Source organism: Ovis canadensis, chromosome 22 (assembly GCF_042477335.2).
Source record: "Ovis canadensis isolate MfBH-ARS-UI-01 breed Bighorn chromosome 22, ARS-UI_OviCan_v2, whole genome shotgun sequence".
Classification (NCBI taxonomy): domain Eukaryota; kingdom Metazoa; phylum Chordata; class Mammalia; order Artiodactyla; family Bovidae; genus Ovis; species Ovis canadensis.
The window spans coordinates 20,686,561-20,700,442 of NC_091266.1; the positions used below are offsets into that span (position 1 = coordinate 20,686,561).

The 13,882-nt window shown below is 36.3% G+C and overlaps 1 protein-coding gene across 5 annotated transcripts in view; it reads left to right on the forward strand.

Moving 5' to 3' along the window:
- The window catches only part of PCDH15 (protocadherin related 15), a 1,084,160-nt gene that overhangs the window by 812,499 nt on the left and 257,779 nt on the right, over positions 1–13,882 (forward strand). For all 5 annotated transcript variants that reach the window (XM_069567843.1, XM_069567842.1, XM_069567840.1 and 2 more), the window contains exon 20: positions 3,064–3,288. In XM_069567843.1, the coding sequence (XP_069423944.1) occupies positions 3,064–3,288 (225 nt within the window). The remainder of the gene's footprint in view (positions 1–3,063; positions 3,289–13,882) is intronic.

Here is a 13,882-nt window from a genome sequence, read left to right on the forward strand (position 1 = left end):
GACTTTTTGTGACCCCATGGACTATAGCCTGCCAGGCTCCTCTATTCATGAGATTTCTCACACAAGAATATTGGAGTATGTTGCTATTTCCTTCTCCAGGAATTCCTCCCAACCCAGGGATTGAACCCTTGTCTCTTCATTGACAGATATATTCTTTACCACTGAGCCACCTGGGAAGCCCATATACATGCATACACAGATACAAATGTATAGAATCACCCTGTATCTTACAGAAATAGATTGCTATACTTACTATTTTGTAATATTTGTTCACTTTCTATACATAACTGGCATACTTCCAGAAATCTGTTTCTCCTTTTCATTAGTGTCCTTATATCTAAGCTTCTGTCTTTTAGTTCTCAAATTATTACCAGAAACTCTGGATATTCAGATTCAGTAAGTTAGATTGGCCTAGAAATCTCCAGTTTAGCACCAACCCTTTAATTCTGACATAGGTGTTCTACGAAGTATATTTTGGGAGAAAAAATATATATAACTCTTTCTCAACCTGCAATCTACAATTTGAATTGTGTTAGCATAAATTTCAAGAGCTTGTGTTTTTCCATGATTCAGCCTGATATATGTCTACTTAGTTCAGTTTAGTTCAGTCTCAGTCGTGTCTGACTCTTTGCGACACCATGGACTGTAGCCTGCCAGGCTCTGCAGTCTATGGGATTCTCCAGGCAAGAACACTGGAGTGGGTTGCCATTGCCTCCTCCAGAGAAAATCTTGCTGACCCAGGGACTGAACCCATGTTTCTTATGTCTCCCGCATTGGCAGATGGGTTCTCTACTAGTGTCATCTGGGAAGAAACATTACTAAATCTACAAAAGGCAGATGCTGACCAGGGAGAAGGCTGTTATTTCTCCATTTATTCCTCTATTCATTCATTCAACAAGCTTACTAAATGCCAAGTCCTCTGCTAGAGGCCAAGGATTCAAACATCAGCAAGATTTCTTGCCTTCATCGAATTTTCAGTCTCGTGCAGCAAGCATACTGCTGCTGCTGCTAAGTTGCTTCAGTCGTGTCTGACTTTGTGCGACCCCATAGACAGCAACCCGCCAGGCTCCCCTGCCCCTGGGATTCTCCAGGCAAGAATACTGCAGTGGGTTACCATTTCCTTCTCCAGTGCATGAAAGTGAAAAGTGAAAGTGAAGTCGCTCAGTTGTGCCCGACTTTTAGCGATCCCATGGACTGCAGCCTTCCAGGCTCCTCCATCCATGGGATTTTCCAGGCAAGAGTACTGGAGTGGGTTGCCATTGCCTTCTCCGAGAATGTTTTCTTGGGAAAGCTTATTTCTAAGCTGTGAACTGAGGAACAAATAAGAGTTGTTCAAGGGGGAAAAAGAATATTCAAGGCAGTGGAAAAATCTGCTCAAAATCCTGGAGGAGAAGAAAGAGTAAGGGCTAGAAAATATATGTGTCCGCACCATGTTAAGAAGATTGGAGCTAATCCAAAATGAAATGGAAAAGAAGAGTTTTTAGGTAGGAAGGTGACATCATAAAATCTGTGCTTTAACAATATCTTTCCTATTGTGATATTGATAATTGTTTGGAGGGGACCAAGACCGAAGTTCACTTAGGTGTTTGCTGTACTGCATATATATTCTAGCAAAACCTGACCTTCCCCACTCTATCTTTGCTCCATTCCATTTCCTACCAGAGTAGGAATTTCTAATCTCTACTACTGAGTGAAATAATCATCTATAAAGTTTCCATTGAAACCTGCTTTTTCAGTTGTTTTTGTTTGTTCGTTCTTTCTGTGTGTGTGGGTATGTGTGTGTGTGTGTTTTCTTTTAATGACTAGGAGATTATTTTTTTGGAAATGAGAATTAAAAAAAATATTGGAATATAGTTGATTTACAATGTGGTGTTAGTTTCTGCTAGACAGTAAAGTGAATCAGTTATACACATACATATATCCATCTCATTCTCTGATTATTTTCCCATGTAGGTGATTATAGATATTGAGAAGAATTCTCAGTGCTATACAATAGGTCTTTATTAGTTATTTTATATATAATGGTATATATATGTCAACCCCAATCTACCAATTTACCCCTTCCCATCCTTTGTCAACTGGTAACAACTATAAGTTTGTTTGCTATATCCATGATTCTATTTCTGTTTCGTAAACAAGTTCATTTGTACCATTCTTTAAAAAATTCCACATGTAAGAAGTATATGATATTTGTCTTTCTCTAACTCACTTCACTCCGCATGACAATCTCTAGGTCCATACACATTTCTCTTTTATTTTGGCATTTTCTTTGAGAACCTCCTATCTGGAGGGTAGGTATTTTTTCTTTATTCATCTTGTAAATATTTAGGATATTATTTTTCATTGTTATACAATCAACAGAAAATAATCATTTACAACAATATTTACTTTTTGCTTTTTTTATTTTAATTTTTTTAACTTTAAACTTTTTATTTTGTATTGGGATATAGCTGATTAACAATGTTGTGGTAGTTTCAGGTGAACAGCAAAAGGACTCAGCCATAAATATACATGTATCCACCCTCCCCTAAACCCCCTCCCATCAAGGCTGGGCACATAACTTTGAGCAGAGTTCCATACGCTATACAATAGGTCTTTGTTGGTTATTAAATACAACAGTGTGTACTTGACCTTCCCAAAGTCCCTAACTACCCCTTCCCCATGGCAACCATAAGTTCACTTTCTAAGTTTGTGAGTCTCTTTCTGTTTTGTAAGTTCATTTGTATCATTTATTTTTAGATTTCACATATAAGGGATGACAATATTTCTTTACTGTGGTATGATTCCATTCATCACTGATATTTCAGATAAAATAGATATAGTAACAAGATCAACAATGAAAAAATCTCTTGAGTCTCGGTATTTGATTCAATCTCTTTCCTTCTCTCTCTCTCCCTCTATCTGGTAAATTACTTTAAAAAATACTTATCTCTGAAACATAACTTTTGATCATCATTCATTTCATATTGTTCTAGGTACTGACACATGACCTCCATCAGTCCTGCATTTCTTTATTTTGAAAATAGCAGTGATATAACCATTCTTTTTCTTAACATGTTACAGGCCAAAGATGTTGACCTCGGAGCAAATGTGTCTTATCGGATAAGAAGTCCAGAAGTGAAGCACTTTTTTGCACTACATCCATTTACAGGAGAACTCTCCCTTTTAAGGAGTTTGGACTATGAGTCATTTCCAGACCAGGAAGCAAGTATCACTTTTCTAGTGGAGGCCTTTGACATTTATGGAACAATGCCACCTGGTATTGCTACTGTCACAGTAATAGTAAAGGTAAGGAATGTAGATGACTTCTGGCTGCCTACTTTGTTTTCTCTACCTGTAGTTTCTGTTTTGTTTTGTGTTTTTTTAACCTATACTGTAGTATAATATTTGGGGGCATCAATCCATAATTATAAATGTTACCAAAGCCAGAATATAAATTTTAAAATTAAAGTATTAACAAAGACTTGAGAAATAACTGAATTATTTAACTATTTATAAAAGATAAATTTGAAAGAACCACTAAATAAGAGTTCAAATACTGTTGCTCCCTAGGTCCGCCATTAGCCCTGTGATTTCAATCAAGTTATAATTTCTCTAGATTACACAATAGTCCAAATTCCATAGCACCAGAGATAATAAATTCATCTAAACCCTTCAATTTAAAATAATAAATAAAAAGAGTAAGAGTTCTAAGGCTCTCAGAGCTAGTTTGTTTAGCTTAGTTTGGAACCCAATATTCTTCAGTAAAATTAGCTTTGGATTCAGATGGAACTGGGGGTAATTTATGGCTCAACCCTTTTCAATTTCTATGACCTTGGGAACTCTCTTAGACTCTCTAGGTTTACCATCAAATTTAATCAAATACCCTGCCCAACTGATTGCCTGGAAGGGTACATCATCCTCAACATTTAGGGTTTCTTGTGATTTTTAAAGTATGGGTTTAAAATAAGACATGAGGAAAGATTTATTATTTCTCAAATATTAGTGTATATAGCGGTCACATGAACTAAATAGTAAACTTTCATGTCCCTCTGCTCCTTCCCAGAAAACACCTTTCCCAACAGAGCATCTGAGACATCAGTATATTTGAAATGTACATAGATGATTCTTACACAGGTTGAGTGAGTATCAGATGTTGAAAAATAGTACCTCAGTTACAAATATACACACAACTGATCCTCCAATGGCTTTACTAAAGATGCTAGTATTTAAAAATGGCTTCAAATGACCTTTATATCTTTGATGACATAAAAAAAAAAGTGCTTTTATAAACATATTATGTATCTTTTTTTGGTCAGGGGAAGAATGTACAAATTTGAAACTATGATCTGCACTTATTTTCTCTGGTACCTTCTCTCTCAAGTTAGATGTGGTTGACAATGGAGAGTTATTATAATCCATCATAAACTCTAGCTTGGTTGATATAATTTCAGTTTATTTCTTTATTTTTCATTGTTTATTTCTTTTTTATTTTTTAAAATATAAATTTATATATTTTATTTGGAGGTTAATTACTTTACAATATTGTATTGGTTTTCCCATACATCAACATGAATCCACCACAGGTATACACGTGTTCCCCATCCTGAACCCCCCTCTCTCCTCCCAACTCGTACCATCCCTCTGGGTCGTCTCAGTGCACCAGCCCCAAGCATCCAGTATCATGCATAGAACCTGGACTGGCGATTCATTTCATATATGATATTACACATGTTTCAATGCCATTCTCCCAAATCATCCCACCCTCGCCTTCTCCCACAGAGTTCAAAAAACTGTTCTATACACCTGTGTCTCTTTTGCTGTCTCGCATACAGGGTTATTGTTACCATCTTTCTAAATTCCATATATATGTGTTAGTATACTGTATTGGTGTTTTTCTTTCTGGCTTATTTCACTCTGTATAATAGGCTCCAGTTTCATCCACCTCATGAGAACTGATTGAAATGTATTCTTTTTAATGGCTGAGTAATACTCCATTGTGTATATGTATCACAGCTTTCTTATCCATTCATCTGTTGATGGACATCTAGGTTGCTTCCATGTTCTGACTATTATAAACAGTGCTGAGATGAACATTGGGGTACATGTGTCTCTTTCAATTTTGGTTTTCTTGGTGTGTATGCCCAGCCGTGGGATTGCTGGGTCATAAGGCAGTTCTATTTTCAATTTTTTAAGGAATCTCCACACTGTTCTCCATGGTGGCTGTACTAGTTTGCATTCCCACCAACAGTGTAAGAGGGTTCCCTTTTCTCCACACCCTCTCCAGCATTTATTGCTTGTAGACTTTTGGATCACAGCCATTCTGACTGGTGTGAAATGGTACCTCATTGTGGTCTTGATTTGCATTTCTCTAATAATGAGTGATGTTGAGCATCTTTTCATGTGTTTGTTAGCCATCTGTATGTCTTCTTTGGAGAAATGTCTGTTTAGTTCTTCCACCCATTTTTTGATTGGGTCATTTACTTTTTTGGAATTGAGCTGCAGGAGTTGCTTGTATATTTTTGAGATTAGTTGTTTGTCTGTTGCTTCATTTTCTATTATTTACTCCAGTTCTGAAGGCTGTGTTTTCACCTTGCTTATAGTTTCCTTTGTTGTGCAGAAACTTTTAATTTTTCTTAGGTCCCATTTGTTTATTTTTGCTTTTATTTCCAATATTCTGGGAGGTGGGTCTTAGAGGACCCTGCTGTGATTTATGTCAGAGAGTGTTTTGCCTATGTTCTCCTCTAGCAGTTTTATAGTTCCTGGTCTTACATTTAGATCTTTAATCCACTTTGAGTTTATTTTTGTGTGTGGTGTTAGAAAGTGTTCTAGTTTCATTCTTTTACAAGTGGTTGACCCATTTTCCCAGCACCAATTGTTAAAGAGATTGTCATTAATCCATTGTATATTCTTGCGTCCTTTGTCAAAGATAAGGAGTCCATAGGTACGTGGAATCATCTCTGGGCTTTCTATTTTGTTCCATTGATCTATATTTCTGTCTTTGTGCCAGTACCATACCGTCTTGATGACTGTGGCTTTGTAGTAGAGCCTGAAGTCAGGCAGGTTGATTCCTCCAGTTCCATTCTTCTTTCTCAAGATTGCTTTGGCTGTTCGAGGTATTTTGCATTTCCATACACACTGTGAAATTATTTGTTCTAGCTCTGTGAAAAATACCATTGGTAGCTTGATAGAGGTTGCATTGAAAGAAAATAACCTACAGCCCAGATTACTGTACCCAGCAAGGATCTCATTCAAATACAAAGGAGAAATCAAGAGCTTTACAGACAAGCAAAAGCTGAGAGAATTCAGCACCACCAAACCAGCTCTCCATCAAATGCTAAAGGATATTCTCTAGACAGAAAACACAAAAATGGTGTATAAACTTGAACCCAAACAATAAAGTAAATGGCAATAGGATCATACTTATCAATAATTACCTTAAACATAAACGGGTTGAATGCCCCAAACAAAAGACAAATACCGGATGCATGGATACAAAAACAAGACCCCTATATATGTTGTCTATAAGAGACCCACCTCAAAACAAAGGACACATACAGACTGAAAGTGAAGGGCTGGAAAAACCTATATCACACAATCAGAGACCAAAAGAAAGCAGGAGTGGCAATACTCATATCAGATAAAATAGACTTTAAGACAAAAATTGAGAAAAGAAACAAAGAAGGACACTACATAATGATCAAAGGATCAATCCAAGAAGAAGATATAACAATTATAAATATATATGCACCCAACATTGGAGCACCACAATATGTAAGACAAATGCTAACAAGTATGAAAGGGGAAATTAACAATAACACAATAATAGTGGGAGACTTTAACATCTAACTCACACCTATGGATAGCTCAACTAAACAGAAAATTAACAAGGCAACACAAACTTTAAATGATACAATAGAACAGTTAGACCTAATTGATATCTATAGGACATTTCACTCCAAAACAATTAATTTCACCTTTTTCTCAAGCACACCAGAACCTTCTCCAGGATAGGTCACATCCTGGGCCATAAATCTAGCCTTGGTAAATTTTTCAAAAAAATGAAATCATTCCAAGCATCTTTTATGACCACAATGTAGTAAGATTAGATCTCAATTACAGAAGAAAAACTATTAAAAATTCCAACATATGGAGGCTGAACAACACGCTGCTGAATAACCAACAAATTACAGAAGAAATCAAAAAAGAAATCAAAATATGCATAGAAATGAATGAAAATGAAAACACAACAACCCAAAACCTGTGAGACACTGTAAAAGCAGTGCTAAGGGAAAAGTTCATAGCAATACAGGCATACCTCAAGAAACAAGATAAAAGTCAAATAAATAACCTAAGTCTACACCTACAGCAACTAGAAAAGGAAGAAATGAAGAACCCCAGGGTTAATAGAAGGAAAGAAATTTTAAAAATTAGGGCAGAAATAAATGCAAAAAAACAAAAGAGACTATAGCAGAAATCGACAAAGCCAAAAGCTGGTTCTTTGAAAGGATAAATAAAATTGACAAACCATTAGCTAGACTCATCCAGAAACAAAGGGAGAAAAATCAAATCAATAAAATTAGAGGTGAAAACGGAGAGATCACAACAGACAACACAGAAATACAAAGGATCATAAGAGACTACTATCAGCAGTTATATGCCAATAAAATGGACAACGTGGAAGAAATGGACAAATTCTTAGAAAAGTACAATATTCCAAAACTGAACCAGGAGGAAACAGAAAATCTTAACAGACCCATCAGAAGCACAGAAATTGAAACTGTAATCAGAAATCTTCCAGCTAACAAAAGCCCACGTCCAGATGACTTCACAGCTGAATTCTACCAAAAATTTAGAGAAGAGCTAACACCTATCCTACTCAAACTCTTCCAGATAATTGCAGAGGAAGGTAAACTTCCAAACTCATTCTATGAGGCCACCATCACCTTAATACCAAAACCTGACAAAAATGCCACAAAAAAAGAAAACCGCAGGCCAATATCACTGATGAACATAGATGCAAAAATCCTTAACAAAATTCTAGCAATGAGAATCCAACAACACATTAAAAAGATCATACACCATGACCAAGTGGGCTTTATCCCAGGGATGCAAGGATTCTTCAATATCTGCAAATCAATCAATGTAATACACCACATTAACAAATTGAAAAATAAAAACCATATGATTATCTCAATAGATGCAGAGAAAGCCACTGACAAAATTCAACATCCATTTATGATAAAAACTCTCCAGAAAGCAGGAATAGAAGGAACATACCTCAACATAATAAAAGCTATCTATGACAAACCCACAGCAAACATTATCCTCAATGGTGAAAAGTTGAAAGCATTTCCCCTAAAGTCAGGAAGAAGACAAGGGTGCCCACTTTCACCACTACTATTTAGCATAGTTTGGGAAGATTTGGCCACAGCAATCAGAGCAGATAAAGAAATAAAAGGAATCCAAATTGGAAAAGAAGAAGTAAAACTCTCACTGTTTGCAGATTACATGATCCTCTACATAGAAAACCCTATAGACTCCACCAGAAAATTACTAGCACTAATCAATGAATATAGTAAAGTTGCAGGATATAAAATCCACACACATAAATTCCTTGCATTCCTATACACTAATAATGTGAAAATAGAAAGAGAATTTAAGGAAACAATTCCATTCACCATTGCAACGAAAAGAATAAAATACTTAGGAATATATCCACCTAAAGAAACTAAAGACCTATGTATAGAAAACTATAAAACACTGGTGAAAGAAATCAAAGAGGACACTAATAGATGGAGAAATATACCATGTTCATGGATCGGAAGAGTCAATAGAGTGAAAATGAGTATATTACCCGAAGCAATCTATAGATTCAATGTAATTTCAGTTTAGATATATTTGCTTGGATTTTTTTCTTTTTTAATAGAAGTCTTTGGTATCAAAATGGGGCTTCCCTTGTAGCTCAGTCAGTAAAGAATCTGCCTGAAGTGCAGGAGACCCAGGTTTGATCCCTGGGTTGGGAAGATCCTCTGGAGAAGGAAATGGCAACCCACTCCAGTATCCTTGCCTGGAAAATCTCATGGACAGAGGAGCCTGGTGGGCTGCAGTCCATGGGGTCTCAAAGAGTAGGACATGACTGAGCGACTGACACTATTGATTCAGAAGAATCAATATAGTGAAAATGAGTATACTACCCAAAGCAATCTATAGATTCAATGTAATTTCAGTTAGATATATTTGCTTGGATTTTCTTTTTTCTTTTTTTTATAGAAGTCTTTGGTATCAAAATGAGTCCAAAACTATCATCTGAACAAGCAGGATGTGCACTCAATAAGCCTCATTCTCTATTTGGGACTCACATCTCTTAAAATGTCTTCCACATTCTCTGACCACTCCTTTATTTTAATACATGGGATTCACTCAAGGAGTCAAAATCAGAAGGTGGGAATTGTTGCTCATTGATGGGCTCTTCTTTCTACAGAAATGGAAGAGTATTGATCTAATTTTTATTGCCTCAGTTGCTCTCTTTATTTAGAGAAATCAAACAATTTCATTGGTCAAGACTTCTTTACTTTTACAGAGTTACTTCTGGATAATTGTACATTGAAAACAAAACAATATTTAATTCTAGATATTTTCCACTGACACTTTGTTTTCTTATTCAAGGTTATTTATTTTTTAATATAAATTTATTTATTTTAATTGTAGGTTAATTACTTTCCAATATTGTATTGGTTTTGCCATACATCAACATGAATCCACCACAGGTATACATTGTTCCCCATCCTGAACCCTCCCTCCCTCCTCCTTCCCCGTACCATCCCTCTGTGTTGTCCCAGTGCACCAGCCCCAAGCATCCAGGATCATGCATCGAACTGGACTGGCGGTTTGTTTCATATATGATATTACACAGGTTTCAATGCCATTCTCCCAAATCATCCCACCCTCACCCTCTCCCACAGAGTCCAAAAGACTGTTCTATACATCTGTGTCTCTTTTGCTGTCTCACATACAGGGTTATTGTTACTGTCTTTCTAAATTCCATATATATGCATTAGTATACTGTATTGGTGTTTTTCTTTCTGGCTTACTTCACCCTGTATAATAGGCTCCAAGGTTATTTAAGCATGATCAAGTTTGTTGAACATTTCTCAAAATTCAGACTGACATGTGCTTTCTTTTCACCTAATCACTCAGAATAAGATTATCACAAAGAGAATTTTAAAACTGTATTGTATACTATCGGGACCCATTAAAGTATCATACTTGTTTGTTTTGAAGGGAAGAGTGAAGTATATTTCTCATTTCTCTACAAATGTAAATCTTTCCCAAGCTTGCAAATTTTCTGCTATCGGTCTGTTTGCTTGCAATACTGACAAGCTATTTAGCTGATAACATAATTGCATGGTATTTGCCAAGAGATATTTCTACACAAAATAGTTACCATGGGGAAACCATCTTGAAGTCATCTCTGAAAATGAGCAAAGACATAATTTCTTTTGTAAAGAAAAGGGGGAAAAACATTCAGTATTTAATATCTAATCCATCAAATTTATTTAAGATTGGGATGATAATGGAAAAAAATAAATATTTATTTCAAAGGAAAAATATTTTCACAGTAGAAGGAATATTGAATTTTACCACAGTCACCTGCAAAGAGCTTTCTTAGTGTCAAATTTCAAGGATCAAAAACAAAACTAATCATGATCATTTGAACAATATGAATATTTTTTACAAAAGCTTTGCAGAATATTGCTGAAATAAGGTCTTTTGGTTGTATATATATTGAATAAGAATTGAATCTGTGACCACAGTGAATTATAGGATATGGGTAAATCTCTGAAAAATAGGAATAAAATTCTAAATAGTTTTGAACATAAAATCCAGAGAAAAACATGCCCTTCCAAACTGAGTTATAATAATATAATATAGAAAATACATGGAAATAAAAGATATGTTTTCTATAGTAAGCAGAAAGCTGAATGCAAGCCAGAAAGATTGAAATAATTAAATGTATATAGAATTCTGGATAACCTTAAAGGGAATTTAAGGAAATTGTCCAGGATAAACAGATGTCTTAAGTCATTTTCTGATTGTAGTTTTAAATAGAATGTCTTGCACACAAGTAGAAGAGAGAGTGAAGGAGATTCTTCTATGAAAGGAAGAGACTGTATTCACCCCTGGTGTGTTTACCTATAAAAGAGGGGACAGGTATGGGAGTAGGCAGGGAGAGATGGAAGGACCAGAAATGAATGACCATCTACAAGGGCTGAAGTTATTAGGAAATTCAGTGAGTCTTGGAATATAAAGGTAGCATGTTCATGTTTCAGAGTGATTTCTTCCTCTGAGAAGGAAAGAAATGTTCTTATCCCAAAATAATATAGGAAAGAGGATGGATAGAAACTCAATGCCCAGTACAAAGGTGGCATTTGCTAAAAGATGGACACCTGACAGGCAATGAATTGCCACTGATAGTCTATGGTGACAGTATTAATAGAGTCCTTGTTTTGACTTGGTTGAAAGAGCTGTGACATGAGGGACCAGGAGGTAGTTTAGGATTCAAACAAATCAGAAACTCTGAACATTTCAGTGTTTACAACTTCTTTCTTTCTGTTGCTCTGGAGTGAGGAGATTGAGTAAAAGATGACTTTAATGGACCAGCATGGTCTAACAGATTGATCTTCAGATGGCTCCAAAACTTTGTTCATAGTGATTCTAGTGGAGGTGATGGAAACCCAGCTGAGCTATTTTAAATCCTAAGATGTGATGCTGTGAAAGTGAGGCACTCCATATGCCAGCAAATTTGGAAAATCAGCAGTGGTCTCAGGACTGGAAAAGGTAAGTTTTCAATCCAATCCCAAAGAATGACAATGCCAAAGAATGTTCAAACCACCACACAACTGCACTCATCTCACATACTAGCAATGTAATGCTCAAAATCCTCCAAGCTAGGCTCCAACAGTATGTGAACTGAGAAATTTCAGATATTCAAGTAGGATTTGGAAAAGGCAGAGGAATCAGTAATCAAATTGCCAACATCCATGGATCATAGAGAAAACAAGATAATTCCAGGAAAACATTTACTTCTGCTTCATTGACTATACTAAAGCCTTTGACTGTGTGGATCAAAACAAATTGTTGAAAATTCTTAAGGAGATGGGAATACCAGGCCACCTTACCTGCCTCCTGAGAAATCTATGCTTGTTAAGAAGCAATAGTTAGGACCAGACATGGAACAACAGAGTGGTTCAAAACTGGGAAAGGTGTACATCAAGGTTGTATATATCACTCTGCTTATTTCATTTACATGTAGAGTTCATCATGTGAAATGCCAGGTTGGATGAAGCACAGTCTGAAATCAAGATTGCCAGGAGAAATATCAATAACCTCAGATATGTAGATGACACCACCCTCATGGCAGCAAGTGAAGAGGAACTAAAAAGCCTCCTGATGAAAGTGAAAGAGCAGAGTGAAAAAGCTGGCTTAAAACTCAACATTTGAAAAACTAACATCATGATATCTGGCCCCATCACTTCATGGCAAATAAATGTAGAAACAATGGAAACAGTGACAGACTTTGATTTCTTGGGCTCCAAAATCACTGCAGACAGTGACTTCAGCCATGAAATTAAAAGATGCTTGCTCCTTGGAAGAAAAGCTATGACCAACTAGACAGCATATTAAAAAGCAGAGAAATTACTTTTCCAACAAAGGTCTGTCTAGTCAAAGCTATGGTTTTTCCAGTAGTTATGTATGGATGTGAGAATTGGACTATAAAGAAAACTGAGCACTGAAGAATTTAACTGCAGCATTGAACTGTAGTGTTGAAGAAGACTCTTGAGAGTCCTTTGGACTTCAGGATATCAAACCAGTCAACCTTAAAGAAAATCAGTCCTGAATATTCATTGGAAGGACTGACACTGAAGCTGAAGCTCCAGTACTTTGGCTACCTGATGCAAAGAACTGACTAATTGAAAAAGACCCTGATGCTGGGAAAGATTGAAGGCAGGAGGAGAAGGGGACGATAGAGGATGAGATGGTTGGATGGCATCACTGACTCAATGGACATGAGTTTGAGCAAGCTCCAGGAGATGGTGGTGGACAAGGAAGCTTGGCATGCTGCAGTCCATGGGGTTGCAAAGAGTAGGATACGAATGAGCAACCGAACCGACTGACAGGTGGCTCAGGGGCAAGGAACCTGCCTGCCAATGAAGGAGATGCAAGAGATGCTGGCTTAGGGCAATCCTTACTTCCTACCCTGGAGTAGGAAATGCAACCTACTCCAGTATTCTTGTCTGGAAAATTCCATGGACAGAGAAGCCTGGCAGGCTACAGTCCAGGGTGTCAGAATTAGACACAGCTAAGCACAGCACAGCACATAGTTAATTTGCAGTATTGTTAATTTGGGGTTGCAATTATATATATATATATATATATATATATATATAATTTTTCTAAATTATAATTTCTAAATTCATTATAGATTATTATGATACCAAATATAGTCCCTATGCTATACAGTGAATCCTTGTTGTTTATCTGTTTTATGTACAGTGGTGTTTATCTGTTAATTCCATGCTTCTAATTTATCCTTCTTCCTGCCTCCTGATTGTTCATTATTTTTTATGACCTTGTACTGTTCCTCTTGAGATTGGTTAGCCTGGATAAAATACCCTTTTAAGGACCATGACCTTCAAATGTTACCTTCTGTTCTATTCTGTACTATCAGATTCTTAACAGTATATTCTTTCTCAAATATATGCACCTCCATGTTTAAAGAATATGAACACACCAAAGAGGGTGTGTCATGGGGCTGAATCAGATAATTTCCTAACCTGTCTGCCTATTCTGCTATTGTACACATCTAAAACTATGATATAATATATTTGTACTAAAAAAC